This window comes from Neodothiora populina (genome assembly GCF_041146345.1).
Source record: "Neodothiora populina strain CPC 39397 chromosome Unknown canker_contig_15, whole genome shotgun sequence".
NCBI lineage: Eukaryota > Fungi > Ascomycota > Dothideomycetes > Dothideales > Dothioraceae > Neodothiora > Neodothiora populina.
Window position 1 is genome coordinate 2,102,933 of NW_027191413.1, and position 23,275 is coordinate 2,126,207.

General features: G+C 52.3%; 11 protein-coding genes across 13 annotated transcripts; 6 read left to right on the top strand and 5 right to left on the bottom strand.

Moving 5' to 3' along the window:
• Positions 1-794: 794 nt before the first annotated feature.
• AAFC00_003058 (uncharacterized protein) lies at positions 795-2,956 on the top strand (the record flags this gene model as incomplete). The annotated part of the gene is made up of 2 exons (XM_069342472.1): positions 795-2,226; positions 2,280-2,956. 2 exons carry the CDS (start codon positions 795-797, stop codon positions 2,954-2,956), a joined length of 2,109 nt encoding a protein of 702 aa, XP_069198972.1.
• A 248-nt stretch (positions 2,957-3,204) lies between these two features.
• AAFC00_003059 (uncharacterized protein) lies at positions 3,205-4,014 on the bottom strand (the record flags this gene model as incomplete). The annotated part of the gene is made up of 1 exon (XM_069342473.1): positions 3,205-4,014. The coding sequence occupies one exon, from the start codon at positions 4,012-4,014 to the stop codon at positions 3,205-3,207; it is 810 nt and encodes a 269-aa protein (XP_069198973.1).
• A 511-nt stretch (positions 4,015-4,525) lies between these two features.
• On the top strand, positions 4,526-7,230 carry AAFC00_003060 (uncharacterized protein; the record flags this gene model as incomplete). Of its 3 annotated transcripts, XM_069342474.1 has the most annotated exons (6): positions 4,526-4,554; positions 4,615-4,701; positions 4,752-4,878; positions 4,942-5,113; positions 5,177-6,336; positions 6,385-7,230. In XM_069342474.1, the coding sequence occupies 6 exons, from the start codon at positions 4,526-4,528 to the stop codon at positions 7,228-7,230; spliced, it is 2,421 nt and encodes an 806-aa protein (XP_069198974.1). The 3 variants fall into 3 exon arrangements, with proteins under 3 accessions (XP_069198974.1, XP_069198975.1, XP_069198976.1); XM_069348057.1 differs by lacking the exon at positions 4,526-4,554 and having other exon boundaries at positions 4,604-4,701; XM_069342475.1 differs by lacking the exons at positions 4,526-4,554; positions 4,615-4,701; positions 4,752-4,878; positions 4,942-5,113; positions 5,177-6,336 and having other exon boundaries at positions 6,487-7,230.
• An 865-nt stretch (positions 7,231-8,095) lies between these two features.
• Positions 8,096-8,786, bottom strand: AAFC00_003061 (uncharacterized protein; the record flags this gene model as incomplete). Its single annotated transcript, XM_069342476.1, has 2 exons — positions 8,096-8,467; positions 8,583-8,786. 2 exons carry the CDS (start codon positions 8,784-8,786, stop codon positions 8,096-8,098), a joined length of 576 nt encoding a protein of 191 aa, XP_069198977.1.
• A 318-nt stretch (positions 8,787-9,104) lies between these two features.
• On the top strand, positions 9,105-10,587 carry AAFC00_003062 (uncharacterized protein; the record flags this gene model as incomplete). The annotated part of the gene is made up of 2 exons (XM_069342477.1): positions 9,105-9,259; positions 9,408-10,587. The coding sequence occupies 2 exons, from the start codon at positions 9,105-9,107 to the stop codon at positions 10,585-10,587; spliced, it is 1,335 nt and encodes a 444-aa protein (XP_069198978.1).
• A 397-nt stretch (positions 10,588-10,984) lies between these two features.
• AAFC00_003063 (uncharacterized protein) lies at positions 10,985-11,428 on the bottom strand (the record flags this gene model as incomplete). Its single annotated transcript, XM_069342478.1, has 3 exons — positions 10,985-11,075; positions 11,164-11,251; positions 11,368-11,428. 3 exons carry the CDS (start codon positions 11,426-11,428, stop codon positions 10,985-10,987), a joined length of 240 nt encoding a protein of 79 aa, XP_069198979.1.
• Positions 11,429-12,819: 1,391 nt separating this feature from the next.
• On the top strand, positions 12,820-14,056 carry AAFC00_003064 (uncharacterized protein; the record flags this gene model as incomplete). Its single annotated transcript, XM_069342481.1, has 4 exons — positions 12,820-13,686; positions 13,740-13,849; positions 13,916-13,961; positions 14,018-14,056. The coding sequence occupies 4 exons, from the start codon at positions 12,820-12,822 to the stop codon at positions 14,054-14,056; spliced, it is 1,062 nt and encodes a 353-aa protein (XP_069198980.1).
• Positions 14,057-14,718: 662 nt separating this feature from the next.
• Positions 14,719-16,818, top strand: AAFC00_003065 (uncharacterized protein; the record flags this gene model as incomplete). The annotated part of the gene is made up of 4 exons (XM_069342482.1): positions 14,719-14,726; positions 14,795-14,939; positions 14,997-16,571; positions 16,636-16,818. The coding sequence occupies 4 exons, from the start codon at positions 14,719-14,721 to the stop codon at positions 16,816-16,818; spliced, it is 1,911 nt and encodes a 636-aa protein (XP_069198981.1).
• A 721-nt stretch (positions 16,819-17,539) lies between these two features.
• Positions 17,540-19,066, bottom strand: AAFC00_003066 (uncharacterized protein; the record flags this gene model as incomplete). The annotated part of the gene is made up of 2 exons (XM_069342483.1): positions 17,540-18,348; positions 18,409-19,066. The coding sequence occupies 2 exons, from the start codon at positions 19,064-19,066 to the stop codon at positions 17,540-17,542; spliced, it is 1,467 nt and encodes a 488-aa protein (XP_069198982.1).
• A 1,167-nt stretch (positions 19,067-20,233) lies between these two features.
• On the top strand, positions 20,234-21,268 carry AAFC00_003067 (uncharacterized protein; the record flags this gene model as incomplete). Its single annotated transcript, XM_069342484.1, has 2 exons — positions 20,234-20,880; positions 21,007-21,268. 2 exons carry the CDS (start codon positions 20,234-20,236, stop codon positions 21,266-21,268), a joined length of 909 nt encoding a protein of 302 aa, XP_069198983.1.
• A 250-nt stretch (positions 21,269-21,518) lies between these two features.
• Positions 21,519-22,854, bottom strand: AAFC00_003068 (uncharacterized protein; the record flags this gene model as incomplete). The annotated part of the gene is made up of 2 exons (XM_069342485.1): positions 21,519-22,641; positions 22,700-22,854. 2 exons carry the CDS (start codon positions 22,852-22,854, stop codon positions 21,519-21,521), a joined length of 1,278 nt encoding a protein of 425 aa, XP_069198984.1.
• Between the last annotated feature and the right edge of the window lie 421 nt (positions 22,855-23,275).

Consider the following 23,275-nt stretch of genomic DNA (forward strand, 5'->3'; position numbering starts at 1 on the left):
GTTTCCTCTTTGGTGACAGACTGGCTTTATAGCATCGTCTCGGCGGCACTGAGAGCTCTAAAAGTTCTATTTTAAGACAGCAGGACGTCAAGCTGTTTTGTGAGTATATCGTCAACAACAGGATCAGTGTCAGACCGTCGATTCAGGGTAGACAGGGTAGACAACAGGACTGGAGTGAGCGTCGAAAGGTAGCGCAAGGAAGCACGGAAGTTACCGCCAAGCCAAGCGGCTCTTTCGTGAAAGGTGAAAGCGTCCAGCAACCAAAGGATTGATGCTACTGGATGACACTGTCTATACAGGTAATCTTTGTATACCTTACCTTTGGTCCCTTTCAGTTGGGTTCTTCATTACTAAAGGTCATCTACGCGCATAATTTGCTCATATTGTCGCATCGACCACAGTCATATTATTGATACACGATCTGTCTCGCCTATACAACGTTGGCAGACAATTTATTCATTGCGCTCCAAGCGACCTTGCTAGGCTACCACGCGAGATCACGCATACACGACCTGAATACCGTCATCCAGCACCCAGAGTTATAGCAATAACTCAGATTGACGATTTACAAAAACAAACACTTTTACTCATTACATCTCCATCTCTGACCCATATTCCTAGGAGGCAAGAGCATGGACTGAGTGTGCGCGCGCATTGAGGAAGTCGCTGCGCCGCAGCTACGTCTTCTTGCAGAAAGTGTGCGCAACACCGCTCACAACATTGAGCTTTGGTCTCGGATAAGGAAGGCACGCGTGGTAGTGTAAGGTGGAGAGGATCACCTTCGACATTTAGTCATGTCGCAACAACCATCACCATCGCCTCACGGCCAGCAGCAGCCATACCAGCAGCAGCCACAGATCACACAGCAATCTCCGCAGCAGTCACCGCAGCCATTGCAGCAACCTTTGCCGCAAGCGCCACAGGTCCAGGTCCACCAAACGCAGCAGGTGCAGCAAACACAGCAGCCACATGTACCGCAGCTACCACCACAACCTCAACAACAGCAGCAGCAGCAGCAGCAGCAGATGCAACCTGTCCATCCTCCTGCGTCTTTCCCTGTCTCTGCAACTACTCCTGCCGTGCCACATGTTCAACCACCGGTCAACAGGCCCTACTCTCCCTACCAAAGCGCGCCCTCACCTGGACCTGGTATCGCGGTGCCGCCAAACAAGAGACAGCGCCTGTCGCCCAATCCTTCATCACCACAGACAGTGCAGTATGCTTCGCCTGATGCTCCCTACCAGACAACGCCATACCCGAACACCCCGACTCCGTACGCGCAGAACACGCCATACAACTCCTATTCTCCTGTCGCTGCCCCCAGCCCTCCACCGTTCAATACGCCTCAGCCATATGCTGCGTCACCTGTCGCTGGAGGCGCCATGGGTCCTCCTCCACGTCCCAATGCAGACAAGCCCGAAAAGGAAGAAAAGGACAAGATTCACGACATCAACGATGTGACCGACGTGTTTCACGGCTCAGGCATTGATTTGCGAGAGGAGGAAAACTACATGAGCAGTACCTTTCGCAACACACATGCCACCGGCTCGTACAATAACTCCTTTGGATCCACCTCGACTGTGCCCTCACCCAATAGTAGTTTTGGTTATCTGAGCCAGGGTAACCTGGGTTCTCAGACAGCTTTTGCAGGCAACGGCCCCGTCTCGCAAGCCCCTGCGACTCAAGAGGACATACAGAAGGAGGTTGAGCGCAAACACGCAGCCGCAGCCCGCGAGCTGGCCATCAGTCGGCAGCAGCACCTTAAGGACTCATTCCTCGTATCCAACAGAATCCGCCACCGCATGCATCAGGTCGCCTACGAACAAGGTGTTGCTTTAAACGTCGAAGGACTATTCGACAAGATTGATCCAACCCCGAATACTCAGACCATGACCGGCCCGAATGGTCAAGGTATTGCTGCGATCCAGGACAAGGACAAGCGGGGCCTGCAGGAGAAACCCAAAGATGGTTACCTTCAGGAGACAGCTCCACTTGCTGATATTCTCACTCTCGTCTCCGTCGCGGCTAACGAACGCCTGAGAGCTATGCTCGACGATGCGTATCGCCTGGCTCGTGCTCGGCGTTATGGCAGTCATGGCCTGGTGCCGCCAGACTTGGCCGACCTCGCAACCGGGGATGATCCTCAGCCGACCACTGCTGTTCCGGATCCCATAATCGACCCGGAGTGGGAGAATCGCAAGAGGGGGTCGGATGGGAACATCAAAGGTGAGTTCCGACTATGATTATGATCTTGAGTCTGTACTGACATATATATAAAGCCAAGGACTCCGCCAGCCCTGCGCCTACGATATCCTTTTCCGATACATTGTCGAAGCACCTTATCAATCTGGCCATACAAGATCGCGATGCCGAGAAAGAGCGTGTCAGGAAACGGCAGGAGCGTGCAAGACGTCTGGCAGCGAAAAACGACGACGGTGCGATGGATCTCAAGCCGGACATCAGCACACCAAGCGCAACACCAGCGCCTGAGACCTCTCAAGTCGCGCCGGAGAAGCCGATGACCAAAAAGGAGCGTGAGAGGCAGGCTAAGCTGGGACAGACGGAAGATGTCCTGCACAAGAACGCCAATGTGACGGCAGCAATGGCATTGGGATTAGGCAAGAAGAAGAAATACAATTGGATGAGTGGTGGTGCATCGGCAGTACCATCTAATCCTTTCAAGGCAGCCAAGCCTGCTCCAAGTCCCATGGCGAACGGCACACCGTCCGGGAAAAGTCCTGCAGGCAGTGCCGAGCCCAAGATCGACAAGGCTCTGCAAGTGCGAGAACGGAAATGGGGTGGCTGGCGCGAAGACGGCATCGAAGGGCGGGGGATTCAGATCCGGGACTGGGTCCAAGTCCTCGAGCGCGATGGAAGGGAAAAGAAGGCTCTCCAAAAGGCGTTGTTGCGGCTCGACAGCCCTAGTCCCGCACCGTCTGGCACTCCAGGCCCGTAGGACAGACCTTATAGACGAGGAGCGCGGCGACGATGAGCTGATAGAAGACGACTTGGACTTCCATATCACACCGGGCAGTGACATACTCCTACGCCTGGGGCATACTTTGCATTAGCTAATCCTAGCCGCTTGGGCGGGACCTTACAAATGCTATAGAGAGAGCCAATTACATTCAGAGTATACTCAATCTTCTTCGAGACGCAGAGCAAATTAACAGTAAGGTCCTATAGGCCACTGACGAAGCCGCATCAGCTCTTCGCGAGTCCTCCACCTTGTTTTCTACCGAATGTCACGGATTTTGGCACAAAGTTGAGAGCTGCGAGCGACCCTGTGATACTATTGATCACTGCGTCATCCGCTTGCTGGTCGATTGATTCAGTTTGCGTAGTTTGCGTAGTTTGATCCTCATCTGCCTGTGTCATAGGTACAGTACCCTCATCACCACAGATGTCCATCTTGACCGCATCGTGCCCATGACCGCGGCCCTTGTTGTTATCAACTGCTTCCGCAGTACCTGTAGCAGCAGAAGAACGTCCTCGACCGCGATAGCTGCTCTCTGGCCTCAACATCGAAGTCCTGTTATCAATCCCATCATTGACAATGAAGAAGTCATACTCGGGCGGAAACATGTGTTTCGCCACCAGGTGCATTCGCCGTTTCTGCCACGTGCTGCATACTTTGTCGCAACCCTCGACGAAACACTCATATGTCTTCTCGCCACGTTGCTCACGTCTCGCTGCGCGCAATGGGTCGTGGTTCTCAGCTATATGAAGATCCAAGAAGTGCTCAGTGGGGAAGTTGCGGTTGCACTCGAGACACCTGTTCACATGCGTCTTTTGGTAGTGCACCTCGTAATCGGAGTAACGCTCAAAGAGCAAGGGCTTATGAGGTGGCAAGGCGCACTGAATGGTCTGGCTGCTGCTTCCCTTGGTGGTTTCTGCGGGAGTTGCATCTAGATGGGTATACTTGCCGGGATGGACGATTTCTTGTGCGGCGGCAGATGATAAGTCTTGCTCATGCAGCGATACGTTGGAGTCCTGTCGCTGTCGCTTGGCCATGATTGCACTCTGCTTGGCTTGACTGGAGACTGGCAGAACCGTAAATCGTTCTCTTGGCTTAGAATTGCGTGGAACAAAAGGGCGAGGCTTGGTGGTTAGTGCTGATATAGTGGTGGTAGTGTTACATTGGATAAACGGAAGATTGTATAGCCGACCCCCGGCGGTCCATGACTTTCTCGCTCCTCTATTATTGTAATTAATATACTGGTGAATCTCCAGACACCTCGGTGGATCGTCAGCCTCTCGACCTTTCCACATCACATTTGCCTTCACCTTCCGTGTATCAATCTGTCAACCACCACTCCCACATTACAGCGCCCAAGCCGCAAGCATCGACTTGTCGCGCTTACTTGCTTGTAATTCGCAATAATTCCTCTTTGCCCTCCATGGATCGCATCGGAACCTCCGCAATCTCCGGATACCATTGCTACATCTGACCTCGACACCGCGGGGTCGCAGAAACAACTGCGCGCTCAATGAAGAGCGTCAGCCCGCCGACATATTCGATACCATGGATTCCCACCTCGCACGAGCCGTGACGTGCGTATCAAATGTCATGCTCGACTTCCTCCTCGGTTCATCATAGCTCATGTCAAGCAGGAAGGCGCGTTCTATGGAAAAGCAGTTTGAACAAAAACTCGCAGACACCGCTACACCCCTCGAGGAAGTCATTGTTGCGCTTAAAGAGTGCGTCATGTAGTCTTTCGAATTTAAGTCCACTGTATTGATGTAATCAGTGTTCGCGCGGCAACAGACGAAGCCCTCACACGCGACTTTCTCGAAGCCCGTACCGCTGGTGTGGAAACACTCCTATGGTTCGCTCACAGTCAATTGAATGCTCGTTTACGCAAGCAGTTGAACAAGGTCAGAACACTCTCGCCGAGCTGTGAGGAAGCAAAAGGAACACTTGCGCTGACACAGGCGTAGCTGCGCAAGGAGCGATCTAGCAAACCCGTAGAAACTCGCAAACTCACCAAGTTCTACCTCGAATTTCTCAAGGACAGCCTGCGCTATTATCGCGGATACATCCAGAAGCTGAATGCTCGCTTTGGCGGAATCGCCGAGCTGCAGCGCATTGCTCGTCAGGTCAAGTCAGAGCGTAAGCAGTCACGCGCTGTTCTCCTTTTCAGACGCATACACACATACTAACGCATCTCAAAAGCTGTCCAACCAAATCTCCAGTCCGGGTTTCCTGCCAATGTCCAAGAACAGGTCATTCTGTCCTGCTATCAGACTCTGATCTACCTTGGAGATCTGTTCAGGTATCGCGCAGCTGAGAGGCTTGACAAAGTGCCTGATTGGGGTCCGGCAATCGGCTACTACGCGCTTGCCGCTTCCTTGCGGGCCACGTCTGGAGTGGCCTTCCATCAGCAGTCTGTCGTCGCTTTCGAACAAGGCGACTATCTTCGCTCTACCTATCACCTCTATCGTGCAATAGTTGTCGAGGAACCCCATCCGAACGCCGTTGCTAATCTTGAACTACAATTCAAGAAGATTATCGCAGGATGGAACAAGGGTGATCTTGTCCCGAAGAACCTCCCTCACGACAAGACAGCTTCGCGCAAGGCCTTGGTGGCGTGGTTCATCCGCTTCCACAGCATGTGCTATCGCGGCAAGCAGTTTTCTCAGTACGAGGAGCTGGAGAAGGAAGTTTTGAGCAGGACCGAATCAGAGCTGAAGAATGGTACTCTCGATGGGGTGTTGCCAAAGATCATGTTCATTAATTTCGCCGCCCAAGCTTGTGCTGCAACTCGACTCCAGCAGGCCCCGGATCGCGAAGAGTACATGCAAGCTTACTTTTTCTTCCTCCGCCTGAACGTTAGATTTTTCATCACTTTGCTCGACAGCTACACCTCTGATCTGGACAAAGTCGGCACACGAGATCAAGGACCGAAAGGTGCAAGAGAACTTTCGCAAGCAATCACCGATCAGGCACGACACGTGTTGCCATGCCTCCGCCTTTACAGTGCATGGCTCCTCGGCAATGCGCATCTGGTCGCTGCAGGTGTAGGGGACGACGATCTACTGAAAAGTGTGGACCAATTCTGGATGAAATACGCTTCTACCCTATCAGCTGTCGCCATCGCCTTCCCGTATACACAACTTCCAGAGGCAGGCTATCAGCTCGAGGAGGATGTCGATGCGTATGGCTTCTTGCCATTAATTTCAGAGCACACTCAAAGCCTATGGCGGACCCCTGGATCCACCGAAAACAAGCCCAAATTCAACGACATGGGTCTGCCGCGGTTGGCTGTCGACATCGAAATGCTTGCCAGGCTGCGAGATCTCCAATACGATGCCATGCGCTTAGCTGTGGACGATGTAAGTTCTTTTTGGTTACTGCTACATCAGGCAAATCTAATGTTGTAGGATGTTCCTATCACGTACGACGGCACAAGGTTCGTCGTCCAGGAGAAGCCTCCGGCCGAGGTCACGCAATCACCCATCAAGATCAAACCTCAATTAGAACAGATGCGACTCACACCACCAGCACCGGAGCAACAGACATCTTCAGAGAGGGTTCCTGAGACCGTCAGAGCACCGCCCAAGACTTACACCATGGAAGCAAATCTGAGAAACATGGTCGATGATCTCGTTGGACCTGAAGATGATGACGAGAACCTCCCGCCAACGCCTCCAATGCAACAACAATCGGCAGCGATGCCCATGCTGAATGCTGCGACGGGAACTTACTTCGAGACTGATGTCAAGTACGGATCTTACAGCAAAGGCAGCTCTCCTCGACCAATTCCGCCGATCCGAACACCAGAGATCGGGCCGAACGTTGGTGGCTGGCAAACTAGAAGCTCGCAACGCATCCATTCGGTTTCCAGTGTCTGGAACGACATTCCTCACAACACTAGTCCACTGACTCCTAATCCTCATACCGGTTTCGCAACGCGTCGCGTGTCTTCGAACGCGTCGATGTATCCTGTGCCAAGTGGTCGCGCAGGCCACACTCGTGTCAATTCAGCAACATCACTGAAGAGCTCACTCCCGAATCCAGATGGCTGGGATTCCTTTGAACCAACGCCGCAGCCCTTGATCGGAGGAGGCAATGGACGTTACGACAACCGAGTCGGAAGTCTTCATGGCCCTGGGTCTTACAGTGGCATGCAGAGTCCATTGCTCTTTGGCGCTGGCGGCGGACCATGGAGCACTGGACCTCGCGGAAGCTTTTCCAACACAAGTCCGTCGAATGGCCAAGGCGGCTGAAGTGCGGATGCCAAAAGAGCCCTTTTCCTCACAACATACCCGCGTATTATCAACGGTGCTCCGCGGTCCACCTGCGGTGTCAAACGCGGAAATGACCATGGAACTTCAACACGTAAGACTTGCAACTGCATCAAGTAAACGTACGTGACAGCCTCTGTGCTGGCAATGCTCGATCAAGCATACAACAGCCATGCCCTGAGAGCACGCGCATAAGTATCGCGCGCTTTCCTCAATAGGGTATCGCATCGAGATGGGTTTTACTGAACGTAGTCCTACCTCAGAACTCCTACTGCGGAAGTGAAGAGGCCCGAGAAAGGATTGACTGATGACAATGGCAATCAAGGCTACCACTAGGACCACATGTAAGCCACATATTGGGCTATCATCTTTCGGCTTGTCCTGATACCGCTTCTTGTTATCCGTTTCCTCTTCTCTTGGTGGGCTTGCTAGCAACCTCGTCGGAGGTGGGCGGATTGTTCTGACCAGTCTGATTGGACGTTCGTCTTGATTCTCTCCATCCTGGATCAGTAGTAGTCATGCTAGTGGTTATTAGTCATAGTCTTTGCCAAAGAACCCCCGGAAACAGACTATGAAGCCCCTTTTCTTCTTTTGCTTCTTGATGATGTTGATGATGCATGCATGTATGTAGGTAGTGTGTGAGGAAGGAGGGTACGTTCAGGCCAATCGTCAGACTTTTCATTCGACCTGCACCGTCGTGGCTCTTCTCTGTTCCTTCCCATGCCAATATGTATCCATTAAATGCTCTTTCATGACTCGTTATATCAGCCCGTCGCCCATCTATAATGGTTTTCCTTTTCCTTGTCGTCCATTATCCATATATCTCACGGAATACACAGCCCCTACCTCATCTGACGCTCAACCCTTGAACCCGACCAACAACCTCTTTCTCACCTCCATCTCCGTCCCGCAACCTCCCCTCCTCCTCTTCCCGCTTGACCTCCCTCAACACAACATCCACCACCCGCCTAAATCCCTCCATCTCGTCCTCCAACGAGTGAAAGCCTCCTTCCTCTCCTCCACCGACCCCTCCTATCCCCTCTAGACCACCACTGTCGCCGGAAGACGCGGCGGCGAAACTCGAGCAGCTGTTGCCGACGTAGACTGCGCGGCCGGTGCGTCGAGCCAGGATCTTGGCCATGCGAGTTGCCGAGTCGGTTATGGCGCTCGAGGGAGAGGTGTAGAGGGATGTGCTCAGGGGTTGAGTGGGGTTGTATCTCTGTTGTGTCGTGTCAGTTTCCTCTCCTTTCATCGTTCATGGCTCTCTATTCGTGTAGTTGGGGGAACGGTGTAGGTAATTAAAACGGAGCGAGGGCAAGGAAGAAACTGCTTACGTCAGGCATGGCGTAGACGAAAGTGCCCAGACTCGCTTGTTGCGTGCCTTCGCCTGAAGAAGACGACAGGAAGAGCAGCAGGGTCTTGGGCTGGAGTGTCAGGCGCAGGTGAATGCGACTTCCTGGTAAGGCGCGGGGTAGAGCGAGGGAGAGTTCGAGGGTTGAGGCTAGGTTTGTTGGCGTTGAGCCGCTTTGTAGTGACATTGTGGGTTTTTCTTCGGGAGAGAAAAGAGTTGGATAGGCTGGATTGGAGTGCACTCGGAGAGTGGGCGCGATGAATGCGATGGTGTTGAGGAAAAGTACCTTGGTGTCCTGTAAATCGCTGGAGGTGTGCCATCTGAAAGCGGTATAGGCTTTATTTGGTGGGGTTGTTTGTTTGATTTTGTATGCGCATCATGGCTTAACTCCGCCTATGCCCGATGACTATAAATCGCTTCGCCTGACTGATTGTTTTGACATTTCGCATGTATCTTGACAGTTCGAGCTGATATACTGCATGTCTAGCAGTGTTGATCCGCTACAATGGCAGAGGAGTCGAACGCGCAGCAGGTACATGTCACTGCTCCTGCGATTGATAGTGCAGCGGAAGAAAGGGCAGGGGAGGAGTGTCAGGAAATAGATCCTCTATCTGATCCCGAGGAGAGGAGGGTTCTTTATGCTGCCCTGGACTCTTTCAGGTGAGGCGCTTTTCGCAATTGAACGTACTCTTTTCCGCCTTCGTGATATCAAGAAGAAGACAAGATGAACCAGAATCAAATCGTCCTGTTCGTCATACGTAGTTGGCAAAGTACATAATCATCCTGACATGTCAAGGTGAATCCACAGACAATACCGTCATGCAGCACACTACAACATCACTCATTTGCGCCGACAATCCTTCTACTCTCTGCCCTCGTCCCACATGGCTCTGCTTTCCTCTCCCCCCTTCTCTCTCCCCAAGACCTTCGACGCAGTAGACGACGCAATCGACGCAAACGCCGACCTCGCCGACCAAATCCTCGAGGTCGCCCTGTCCACCTACGGCATCGCGGAAACCGACACCTCATGGCACGGCACCGCGACTCCCTCCGACATGGACAAAGTGCGCTCTACAATCCGACAAATCTACCGCGACTGGTCCGTCGAAGCCTCGGACGAACGATCCGCATGCTTCGACCCCATCATCAACGCCCTGAACAAACTCACCGCCCCAGTCCTGTCCCCCTCTCAGCGCGGCCGCGTGAACGTCCTGGTGCCAGGCGCAGGTCTAGGCCGGCTCGTCTTCGAGCTGAACCGCGCCGGCTACGCGGTCGAAGGCAACGAGATATCGTATCACCAACTCTTCGTGTCCAACTGGATCCTGAACCACCAAACCGCCTCCTCCCCGAAACACTCTCTGTTCCCCTGGGCGCTGAGTTTCTCAAACCACACCTCTCGCGCACACCAGTTACGGCGCGTCCAGATCCCCGACCTCGCGCCTGGCCCCGCTCTGGCGCGAGCTAGTGATGCTCTGCACTGCGAGACTCATGCCTTTGAGCGCATGAGTATGTCCTCGGGCGACTTTTGCGTCTTGTACAAGCAGCCAGAGAACAGGGCGACGTTCGACGCCGTCGCGACTTGTTTCTTCATCGATACCGCGCCGAACCTCATTGCGTATATCGAGACGGTGCTGCATGCTCTGAGGGCCGGTGGCGTGTGGATCAATCTCGGTCCGTTGCTTTGGCATTTTGACGGTGGTGGGAACAATAAGTCGCAGCAGCAGCAGAGCCAAGGTTCATCGTCGTCGTCATCTGGGAGGGAAATGAAGAACAGGCAAAGAGCGGCAGAGGTGTCGAACCAGGGCATCGGGGAGGCGGGGTCTTTTGAATTGGCGGATGATGAAGTGTTGCCCTTGTTGGAGCACTTTGGCTTTGAGATCCTAGAACATGATGCCAGTGGCGCCATCGAGTCTGGGTATATCCAGGATCCTACGAGCATGTTGCAGAATATCTATAGACCTAGCTTTTGGGTGGCGAGGAAGAAGTGAGCTAGCGAGGGACTCGTCGTCGTCTCTCCACTAGATTAAAGGACCAGCGCAGAGGATAGGTATACAGAAGCCATATTAAAGTAGGTCATGGTCTTCGTTTCTGTGGAATTAATATCACTCGCCACGGTCAGACTTCCTCCACGGATTGTACTTCACGTTGGCAAAATCGGCACTTTTTGTACTGCATCAAGCGTATCATTTCACGAATTGGTAGCTGTCATTAATATATCAAGTCAACATCGACTATAGTGAAGCGCATTCGAGGAATCTTCGTCATTTGAACTCATTCCGTCGTTAATTCCCCCGGAACTCATGGTTCCCACAGTCATGAAACGAAGCTATCTTGTGGACAGGACAGCTCCTCCTTCCGAGCTTTGGAAGGACTCAGGCACTACCCTCACTTCAACTCTTCCAGACGCTCCTGAGCATGCTCCTTGGCCTCTTCCCTGACGTTTGGGTTATGGGTGGCTGCTTTGAGACCACCGACACTGTATGTCACCAAGTAGTCAGTATCATTCGACACAGCTTTGAGTATAAGAGAAGAAGACAGAACATGAACCAAGGGTTTCAACGTACACGTGAGAATAGTCTTTTCCGTCTCCGGTGGTGTGGAACTGCGCTTCCAGGACTTGCTCAGAGTGTTCCTTGGACTCTTTGGATGTGTCTATTTTCCATGCATTTGTCAGTTTCGTTGCAATGGGCTTTCGAGGTGACAAGACTGCGCCCAATAGGGGTACGATGAAAAGAAGAAGAGTCAATGAGAAGAATATGGACACGGACTTGGGTTGTGAATGTTGGCCTTGTGGCCTGCGGCGACGTTGTCTGGGTTTGGGGCGGACATTGTGGATTAGTTGTTGACTTGCTTGCTTGCGTAGAATGTGTATTGGAGAGCTTTGGGATATGTTCAACTGAGAAGATTGCAGGTGTGAGTGTAATAAAGAAGTGACGGGACGAGACAGAGTGAGATGGTCTTATATACCTTATATGTGCACAACATCTTTCACCTGCTCATCAGAAGTGGAAACTACCCTGGGTACAAACAAGGCATCAGAGCGATGAAGCAAGTATAGCAGCAGATCAGTTCGAGACATAGGCAGACGCGCCTGGAGAAACCCACGCGTTCCTTCCAATCATCACCTCATGCCTTCTCAATGGGGACCATGTAATAGCTCAATGTGATGATGATGTACATGCACGCAGCACAGCAGGATCGTGTTACACACTACCTACCTGGTGTACCTTACGCCCACGCCCACATGAGTCTGTGGACCTTAGACTGCAGCTACATGACTCCAGTAAGCACGACTGGGCTAGACCAAGGCTGAAGCTGATCTTTCTTCATGAGGCTCAGAGCTCAAGCATTCAAGAGGGGCAAGCTTCCTTCATATAGATTAGGGTCTGATGTCAACTCCCTAAATGACATTTGACGTCGATGTATTATCATTCAACACGAAGGGGAGTCGGTGTTGCCTTGATTCTGGCTTAGTTACCTTATCTACATTATTGTGTTGTGCACGCGTACGTGCGGGCAGACGCATCTGTATGCCGAAAGCTTTGCGAATGTGTTGTGTTTAGTGGAAGGAAGAACTGTTGCAGCCTACCGCATCAGGAAGTGTGATTACGCGTTGACGCGTCTGACCGTGTACTATAAGAGGTAAGGTAGGTAGACAGCGAAGTTGCAGAGTCAGTTTGGCACAGGTGCTGATTCTAGTACTGTACAAAGGCAAGACATCCACATAGGTTCCAGTCCTTGTAGAACCATTGTAGGTTGTGTAATTGCAATATCTTACTCTAAGCTTTGCACCACTTAAGGCAATTTGAACAATGGGCGACCTTGTCCGTATTTGCTGTGATTGTGACAATCGTTTTGACTGGCAGATATCGACTTTCCACATCGAGAAGACATGCGCTGGACGTCACCGACCTTTAAGGAAAGCGAATCATTGCAAATATCCCTGTTGTTGTGCAATTGGTATTGGTATAGGTACCTGAAGAAGGGAAGAAGGTGAATACCATTATGGATGATGCTTGCACCACTGACCCCACGATGCTCGGAATTTGTAGCCGCTGTCGGCCCACCGTGGCCGAGCCGAGGCACACTATTGTCACACGCCAATCTGGCGCAAGTCCATGTGTATACTCACAAAAAGGCAGAACCGAGGGGTAAATCACATCAAGCATAGATAGCTCTTCTGTTTTCCTTCTTTCGTTACACAGCGAGTAACGCACACCATGGCGACCTTGATTAGACCACCACCTCCGGATCCAAGCCAAAGTATAATCGAAAGCGTACTAGAGCTCACACATCTCAATGACATCGATCCGAATCTATTCACAAACACTCGCCCATTATGGCACCCACCTGGAGCCCGAGGTATCTATGGTGGCTGCGTGATTGCTCAGACACTTGCGGCCGCACAGAGGACCGTGCCGGACAACTTCACCATCCATAGCATGCACTGCTACTTCGTGCTCGCCGGCAACGCCGAGATACCGATCATCTATCATGTCGAGCGAGTCAGAGATGGAAAGAGCTTCATCACACGAACGGTACAGGCTCGTCAGAAAGGCAAGCCGATATTCACCACCACCATGTCGTTCGTCAGGGAGAAGAGCGGTGGACAGCAAGTAGTCGAGCACGCGATGGACATGCCCGCCGTACCGGGTCCGATGCAGCAGGCAGATGTCGATGATATTCCTCACGGTGATGACAGCCCGTTCGTGAGCCAGCGGGTCGATATGTTGAATCACGATTCGCATCGACCGCAAGACAAGAAGACCAGACAGTGGAGCAGGGCTAGAGACACGATCAGTGAGGCCGGCGGACATCAGGCGCACCTTTCGGCGTTGGCATATATGAGCGACAGCTGGTTCATCGGCACTGTGTCGAGGGTTCATCGGTTGAAGCGGTATCAGATGAGCGGGAGTGCGAGGCCCGACGAAGAGGTGGTCAGGCGGCTGCGGGCGATGGACGACGAAACACTGAGGCGGGTGCCGGGAATGGACGAGGATGTCATTGAGTTGATTCGTACCATGAGCGACGATGAGGTGCACAACGTGCATAACAGAAGGCCTGAGATCGGAATGATGGTCTCTCTGGTGAGTCGACACGATTCGCGCTCAGTTGAAGCCTCGCTGATGTAGCTGGGTAGGACCACACGATATACTTTCACAACCCCCGAGACTTCCGAGCTGATGATTGGATGTTGAGCGAGATGGAGAGTCCATGGGCAGGAGATGGAAGAGGCCTGGTAACACAGAGGTATGCATGACACGAAGTCCAAAGTAGATAAGAAAGGGTTCATTGACGTGACGTGATGCATTATAGGATATTCACCAAGGATGGCACACTAATAGCTACATGCGTCCAAGAGGTAAATTAAATTAGATGCGAAGTGTGGAGCATTATATTGGTGCTAACCGAGTAAAGGGAGTGGTTCGCTTGAAGCAAATCCCAAGCAAGCTATAAAGCACGTATAGCACTCGTCTTTCGACATGTGTTGTGCTCTGGTGTTTTGTCTATGGGATCGAGAGCGCAGCACACAGACAGACGTACCGACAGACTCACAGTAGAAGGTTGTCTATCAAGGGTCTGATGTAATTGTAACCCTCTATTCTGGTCTATATAGTAAAGGCAATATGGATTCTTTTTCCACATGCACCAACACTGAGGTCTTATGAAGCAAGAAAACATATACCTCGCAATGTGACAGCAGCAAAGAAGAAAAACATCGTACAGTAAGGGTATCCTGACAAAATGGTGTCTGTGTGTATCGGTTGGTAAAGCACCAGCCAAGGTGGAGTACCTTATACCGACTGTATGCGCAGAGGTAAACCCCCCGCTCTACGCCCTATCTCTTGTAATGCGGGCGGCAAAGGGCGCGCCTTCTCCGCAAAATTTTGAAATTTTGCTGCGTCACAGTCATAGCGACCCCTCCACCAAGAAGTGTGACTCTTTCCTAGTGAAAGACATAGTGTGCCGGATCTATCTTATTTTACTACTTAAGCCATTATTGTGGTAACTTGTTTATGAACCACTTGAAAGCCTTTGATTTGCAAATCCTCCTCAGTTCATAGTACTGATTAAATTGTGTATCTTGAATTTACTGCGGCCAATCGTCATCCCACAAGATGCCTATGTAAGCAGCCTTTATTCTCGCATGTGTAATAATCGAATATCATGAAGCTTATGACGATTCGACTACAGGCTCAAAGATCCCTCAAAGAAATACCAAAAGTTCAAGCCTCTTGATCTGCCCAATCGTCAATGGCCGAACAAGACCCTCGATGCCCCTCCGAGATGGTTGTCAACGGACTTGAGAGACGGCAACCAGAGTCTGGTTGATCCAATGGTGCGTACAGGGACCCACCAGCGCCTTCCTCGGGACTCGCGGACTGACATGTAACAGGACGGAGAGCAAAAATGGCGTTACTTCAAGATGTTGGTAGAGCTTGGCTACAAGGAAATCGAGGTGTCCTTCCCTTCCGCATCCGACACCGACTTTGCATTCACTCGTCGCTTGGTCGAGACGCCCGGCGTGATCCCCGACGATGTCGCCATCCAGGTTCTCTCACCGTGCCGCAAGGAGCTCATCAAAAGGACGGTCGATTCCCTCAAGGGCGTCAAGAAGGCCATTCTCCATCTTTACCTTGCCACGAGTCCGTGTTTCCAGCAGATTGTCTTTGGCATGAACAACGAGCAGAGCCTCGCCTTGGCCGTCGAGTGCACAAAGTACGCACGAAGCATCACAAAAGACGACCCCAGCCACGCCGGTACACAGTGGTCATATGAGTTCTCCCCCGAGACCTTCTCCGACTCCAGCCCAGAGTTCGTGATTGAGGTCTGTGAGGCTGTCAAAGCTGCATGGGGACCCTCGGTCGAGAACCCCATCATCTTCAACCTCCCTGCCACGGTCGAGATGTCAACCCCCAACGTGTACGCCGATCAGATCGAGTACTTCTGCACCCACATCTCCGAGCGCGAGAAGATCTGCGTTTCCCTCCACCCGCACAATGACAGAGGCTGCGCTGTTGCCGCCGCAGAACTTGCACAGATGGCTGGTGCCGACAGAGTTGAGGGCACCTTGTTCGGAAACGGAGAGAGAACAGGAAATGTCGACCTTGTCACCCTTGCTTTGAATCTATATACCCAGGGTATCAACCCGCAAATCGACTTTAGCGACATCAACAGTGTTATCGACATTGTCGAGAAGAGCAACAAGATTCCTGTGCATCCCAGAGCCCCGTATGGCGGACAGCTCGTCGTGTGCGCATTCTCGGGTTCACATCAAGACGCCATCAAAAAGGGCTTCAACCAACGGAGAGGCAAAGACAACGACACCGAGAGATGGCAGATTCCTTACCTTCCATTGGACCCCCAGGATATTGGCCGAACATACGAGGCCATCATCCGTGTCAACTCCCAATCAGGCAAGGGCGGTGTTGCTTGGATCATTCAACGCACCCTCGAACTCGACCTTCCTAGAGGACTACAGATCGCTTTCAGCAAGGTCGTCCAAAAGGAAACCGATAAGCTCGGCCGCGAACTCCAAGCCAACGAGATCAAGGAGCTTTTTGTTGATGCCTACCACTTGGAGAAGAACCCTCGTTTCAGCTTGATCGACTACGACATCACCACCGACCGTTCCGTTTCCCCTGCACCCCCAAGCGAAGGAAAGACGCAATCGAACAAGAACCTCCGCAGAAGGTTCAGCGGCATCATCGACATTGACGGTGAGGAACATCACATCAAGGGTGTGGGTAACGGTGCTCTCTCCTCTCTCGCCGACGCTCTCAAGCCCCTCGGCATCACCCTTGACGTTGCGGACTACAAGGAGCACGCCATCGGTCGCGGCAAGGACGTCAAGGCAGCCACTTTCATCGAGTGTCTCGAGACCAGCACCAACCAGCGCGTGTGGGGCGTCGGCATCCACCAGGACGTCGTCCAGGCTTCCCTGATTGCTTTGTTATCTGCCGCATCATCCGTGAGTGCTTATTTTCGTATTCCGCTCACCCAAGCGTTGTTTCACTAACCATTGCCGAAAACAGTTCCTCTCAAGCAGACCGAGCACCCCAATCCCCTTCCGCCCCAAGAAGTCGGACGACCAACACCTCAACGGCACAACGGACTTGTCGCCATTGAGGCCGGATGACTCGCCCGCCAGCGGGCACGATGCACAGAGCCATGTCGTCGCGAATCTGGAAGCCAAGGCCGCGAATGGCTCTGCGTAAATGGGAAATCATGTAAATCGTGTAGTATCTTGAAAGATGCTCAAAAAGTAATGACGTGGGAAAAAAGGAGAGCAGGATATAAGTACATGTGAGCTGTTATTGTTGTTGTTGCTATCGTCTCAGCGGATTTTGTAGTCAGTCACGTATGGGCAAATTATCATTCTACGTTCGATGTGAATCTGCTCTATTGGCGTGACGGAGCTTGTCCTCTGCATGTTCAGCTACGCACAAACACAGGAATAAGAAGTAATGTCCGTCCTTTCCACCAACATTATGAAGAACGGAAAAAGTGCGTGTTGCGAAAGGCTCTCAGTCCCAACTTATACTTCTCGTAGAGAGAAAAAAAACATGAATATGATTTCCATGTGTCTGATTTGAATTGTGATTTGAAAGGTGGTAATAATAAACATTATTCAAGAAAGAAAAAGGGCTTGTCGAAGAAGAGTGAAAAAGAAGAGAAGAAAGGCCCCTATGCCGCCAATAAAACAAGATAGAAGTAAAAGAAGAAGCAGAAAGAAAAAGAGGCGACTTGATCCAGTGTTCCCCCGTTTCCCTTTTACGCCTTGATAATAGAAACCGCCGAGTTCTCTGTTGTTACAGAGAACAGACGAGATGAGAAAGACCGGAACCCTCGAGTCTGTCGAGAACAAGAAGTGAAGAGAAAAGTGTGCAAGTGTCATGAGCTTCGCAGCGTGCGCCGAGTTCCACCTCAAAAAGCAATCTACCGACTGCTCTCGACGCCCAGAACACCGCTCGCCTTGCCGTGCAGCGAGCCGTTCATCCTGTCCCTCAAACCCTTGAGGCCAGCGGCAGTGGTCGTCGAAGAGTTGTTCGATGACGAAGTCAAGGTCTTCTTGCGAGGACTTCTCCGTAGCACGCGCTGAGCTTCGGCTTCCTCTGCGTCTTCTTCGACGAGCACGGAGATGCCGCCGCTGACTTTGTCGTCGAGCACTTGTTGACGGGAGCCGAGGGCTTGCTGCTCTGCTTTGCCTGCCGGAATGGAGGGTTGGAGGGAGGCTTGTGCGGTCTTGGCTAGTGATGATGCGTTCTGGGCTTCGATTTGGTAAGGTGCTGTGTCGTCTGCTGCGGCGAGGCTGTCTTCCACGTTGGTGTGTGAGATGGTGTCGGCGTCGACCTTTCGTTGCGCGGCGAGTCTTGCTCTTTCGTAGCGTGCGCTCACGTCGCCGCCAATCCACATGGTTCCCAAAAGGCGGTCCCAGAAGGTGAAGAAGGGCTGGCTGAAGTTTGTCTTGATGCCCCAGCTCTGGTGGTGGATGTCGTGGTAGCCGGCGTTGTTACTCGTGATGTGCTGGAGAGGATCCCATGGGAGAGCGTAGCCGCAGTGGTCGTCGACGGTCTTGATGGTGCTGCAGGTGAAGAACCACATTGATTGGCGACAAGTCATGCCTGCGAGCAGATAGGCGAGGCCAGTGCCGAGGGTGTCGAGAAGGAAGCCCTCAAAGGGGTGGTTGTAGAGAGCCCCGTATGCATAAGGCACATACAGACGGTGATGTCTCGAGTGGAAGGTTGCTGTTCTCACAGTTAGGGTGCTGCATTCGACAAAGGTGGACAAGTGGACAAGAAACTTACTGTACAGGAACTTGTTCATGTGCATGGCGCGGTGCCAGAAGTACTGCCATGTGTCGACCACGAGGACACCGAAAACAAACTGCATGGCAGGGAAGGCGAACCAGTAGATGAACTTGGCGACTTGGATCTCCCACGAAGCGAAGGCTGGCACAATGTCGCCGCTCACGCTTGGCTGATACAGACCGTAGTCTCCTCCAGCAAAGACGCTCGAGAGCACGGGATGCGCCAGAGCCAGGTTCTTGGAGATGCCGGTCGAGTCGACGCCAACCATCGCCAGAGCACCGGGGAGACCTCGTTGAGCGAGACGGAGTCTCCGAGCCCAGACAGCGACATTGTAATCGTCCTTTCCGGTCACGGCGTCTTCCTCGAGGTAGCCAAGCACGACACCGAAGGCAGTCTGGATCACTTGCTGGAAAATGACATCGCGGAAGACTTCCCACCGCGTTGCATGGTTGCGCTTAAGGACCTCTGCAGGGGTGTGTAGGCGGTATTGAGGAAAGAGATCCAATTCGTCTATCCAATGGAACAATAGCGACAAAGCCCAGTAAGCGACGATCGGAAGGACGAGGGTGAGGTATTTGTCGGGGATCCAGGACACTACCGGTGGCAAAGGCCATAGCGAGTATGTGGGGAGGGGAGGCAGAGTCGAGTTCGACATGGCGAGGTTAGATGTGAAGTTGTTGTGTGACATGAATCCAAGGAAACTTCAGGATAGTGTGACGGTTCGAGTGGAAAGAAGTTCAATTGCGGTCGCCACGGAATCCGGCGTTAAGCACGCGACAACCGGAATGACGAGGGGGGCTGAATAAACAGAAAAACCACCGAGATTGCAAGTGTCGTATCCCGAAGGAGCCCAGAGGGATTCTGGTGCGAAGAGAGTGAATGACTCTCAGGTGATGTGATAATGACAAGGGAGGGTAGGGTTGAATTGATTACAGAGGTCAGAAGGAATGAGGGGCAAGTGGAATAGGTCGAGTAAGAAGCAGGACTAAATCAAAATAGCAGAGTCGAGGTACAAGAGACCCAAACTACAGTTAAGACGGGGCAACAGGTAATATAAAGAGCCAGGGACCGTTTTCCTGATGTTTCTGTTTTTTCTAGAGCGAAAAGAAAGAAGCGTCATGCGCTGAGGCACCACTACCAAACTGTGACTGCTTTTCCTCTGACAGCTACAGCCCGTATCTCACCACACCTCACTTCCGCTCTGGCTTGACTTTTGAGTCTATTTGAGCGTTAAGAGCGAATCTGTCACGAGTCATCGGCGGCAAGCGGCTCGACCGGCTGGAGGGCTATCCATTGCTTCTAGCTCGTCGAGCACCAATCACGCGCGAGAAGCGAAACGGCAGATTGGGATCCACTCTCGGGGGGATCGAAGTGGAAAAGGACTCACTGTGGCAAATCCCGCAATAAGGCCCCGTTTCGGCATCCGCTGTACAAGTATTGATATTGTATTGATTGTGTCGTAGCTCAAGGCCGCTTAGAGTGCACTTCTTGGCATAAGATGAGACGCCGGCCCCGGTTTCGCCTTTTCCCGGTCGGTATGGAAAGAGATTGATCTGATAATGATAACCATCTTCCTCGGGCCAAACTTCAGGTTCACAAATGACATCGTCATTGTTGATCCGACATGAGGCACCTTGACCCCGTGTGGCGAAACGTGAACAAAGAAAGGTAAGGTAGGTATACCGAAAGTACTCTGTAAACCGACCGGGATATTGAGTAAATTGTGTGGTGTCTATCCTTGCTCTATCGAAGCATATCTTCCTCCTCTGTGGCGTGCAATCAATAATACCAAAGTGTATCTGATCCTGCTTCACACGAAACCATGGCCACGACCCAAGCCTGCTGCATCTGCTCGTCCCTGCTCGACACATACGACAGCAAGACAGAGAAACCAATCATCGCCGCCCGCTACCTGCCCTGCTGCACGAGAGCCATATGTCAAAGATGCATAGCGAGCAATCCGCGTTACAAGGCATATTGTCCTTATTGTCAGATATCCACGGAGCCGTCACCTCTGCCGCAGGGGCTGCGTGATCCACCACCCTATGACTCGAATTCAGTCAGAGACGGCAATGCGATAGACTCTGTTGACGAGAAGAGACACATCAGCGATAATGACCACGACGACGACGCAGAGCCACCGTCTTACTCGACCATCACGAACCCCTCCACCGCACCCCTCGAAAAACCATCCTCTTCCTCCACACCACCACAGGACGTCCTGCACTTCCTGACACCCCAAGACACGCTGCTCTCACTCTCTCTAGCCTACAAAGTACCCCTCGACGCGCTACGGCGAAGCAACAACATCTTCGCCGACCACTTGCTGCAGGGACGACGCACGCTGCTGATTCCTGCAGAGTACTATAAAGGCGGGGTGAGTCTGAGTCCGCGGCCGGTCGAGGGCGAAGAGGAGGAGCTGAGGCGGTCGAAGGTGCGCAGGTGGATGGTGCGGTGTAAAGTCTCCGAGTGAGTTTTTCCTTTTCTTTTCTTTTTCTCTGCTTCTTATTCTTCGTATTGTTTCGCATATGATGGCTGGTGATGGTGCGTGGAAGAGTCATTGGCTAATATACCGAGTCTTCCGCCTCATCTCAGATACGACGTGGCGCTACTATACCTCGAGCAAGCAGACTATGATCTCGAAGCCGCCGTCGAGGCATACAAGGAGGACGAGCGGTGGGAAAAAGAACATCCGCTTGATCACGTCGGCGGCAGTGGGAAGAAAAACAACAAGAAATCTGCTGGGTTGATGGGGATGACGAGGTTTGTGGGTGCTTCTTCTGCTGCTTCTTCTGCTGCTGCTGCTGCTGCTGCTGCTGCCGCTTCTTCGTCTTCTGCTTCGGGTAGAGGGCGATGAGGATGACCTTTTTACTTCCTTCGTGCACGATATACATGAATGATACCCTTTTCACCCTTTTTGTTATCAGACCTCATCCGTGAATTGCAGGCATCTCATTTATTACGACACTCACATGCACTCTCATCACAACTGTCTTGCATGTACAGAAGAGCAAAAACATCATCTGCTGTTCGAATCGTATGGGTATCATTTCTACATGAAGCGTTCTGCATGAAGCGATGGTAAGTGAATTGAAAGAGAAGAAACACTACTGGAAGTTGATGATCCAGCCATCTGCTTCCTTCTCTCCCTTTGCGTTGATACCACCCCAGAGCACGACTGTGGCGTCCTCGGCGTCGGCGCCAAAGAACGCCCGCGGGCCGGGATGCAGCATACCCTCATGCCCCGTCTGCTCGGTGGCCATGACCTCGACTTCAGCCCATTCGAAGCCACCGGAACCATAGCCAAGTTTGTCCCGAATGGCATCTTTCACAGCGGCTGGCTTGAAGTCGGTCCATGAGGTTGGCTTGGTTGACTTTGAAGGGACCTGGTAAGTCCAGAGATCCGAGTAAAACGTCTTTTCTTCCATATGCTCCGACTCTGCGACATCGCGCGGGTTATCCACACAACCGAACAGATATGCTAGATATATGCGACCGTAGCCGGTGGAAAAGGGAAGCAGTGTGCCGGATCGAAGGTCAGGGCCTGGAGTAGGCGAGTCCGACTGGAACAGTATCCTCTGCCATTCCAGACCCTCTCCAGCCTTGTGACCTGGCACACTACCACCGATTTCGAGGGCATAAACGTGACAGACACCTTCGGCTCGCGATCTCGTGACCAGGTACAGAGAGCCATCGGCAAAGGCAACACTGTCCGAGGCGACGGGGGCATCGGGAAGTTGTGTCCAAGCATGGGCAGTGAAGTCGAAAAACCAAGTATCACGGAGCTTGGTCTCTGGATCAGAGCGTCCGCCGAACAGGATCAGGTGGCCGCCATAGGCGAAAAGCTTGTGGTCATATCTCGAAGACGGTACAGGTTGGTCGGTGGTAAGAATCTTGTGCCACTTGGACACCTGTGTGTCCCAAAGCCAAATATACGGTTCGCTGTCCACAGTCTGACCAGACTCGTCACAGCCGCCAAAGACAGCTAGTTCATGGCCTTGGACACAGGCAGCGTGTCGTGTCCGCGGGCAAGGGACTTCGTCTCCCTCTTGTCGACTGACGGCAGGAAAACAAGCGTACTCTGAATCAATCTGCTGGCCCGCAGCAGAAGGCAGAGTGAAAGCGTGAATGTCGTTGGAGGCTACTTTGCCATTTGCAACCTCACCACCAAAGATGTAGGCTTTGTGATTTGCAACGTTGAGAGTGTGATGAGAACGAGCCAGAGAGAGTCTGAGTAAAAGTTGAGCATGATGTCATCGTCCGGGATTGGATAGATAGATATACATACTCTGTGTCGTTGGCGGGAGCAGTGCCAAATTGAACGAATGATGCCTTGAGAGGCATGGTCGGTTTACGTATAAAGTGAGCAGCGACAGCCCCTCCCTCGAGCGTGGTACTGACGACCTGCTCGGCCACGACTGCGCCTGCAGCTATTTCGGCCATTGTCGAGTGTGGTTCTGGTCCTGAGTGGCGTGATTTGGAGAAAGAGAGGGAGAGAAGTTGGAATTGACAGGGTGCATAACAAAGGGATAAGAGGAGACAATAATTGTGACCTAGAAGTCAATAGCAGAAGGCAGGGGCGGTGATGTCAATACTGTCATGTACAGTATCTTACTGTACCTGGCAAGGTAGCTGTAGTTACCCAATCGGGGATAGGGTCTCTTAGCGACGCGCATCGGGCCGGGGTAAGAAGGATAAAGAGATTAATTAATGTGCATTGTCTGCAGTAGGCTTGGCACAGATGCGGGTTATTGTGGATTTACCCCGTTCGCTCTGACGGTCACTCGAGGTCAGGCACAGCAGATGCACGACTACTGTGACTATACCGCAGCCATATGCAGTACACGACTAGAACAACCACCAG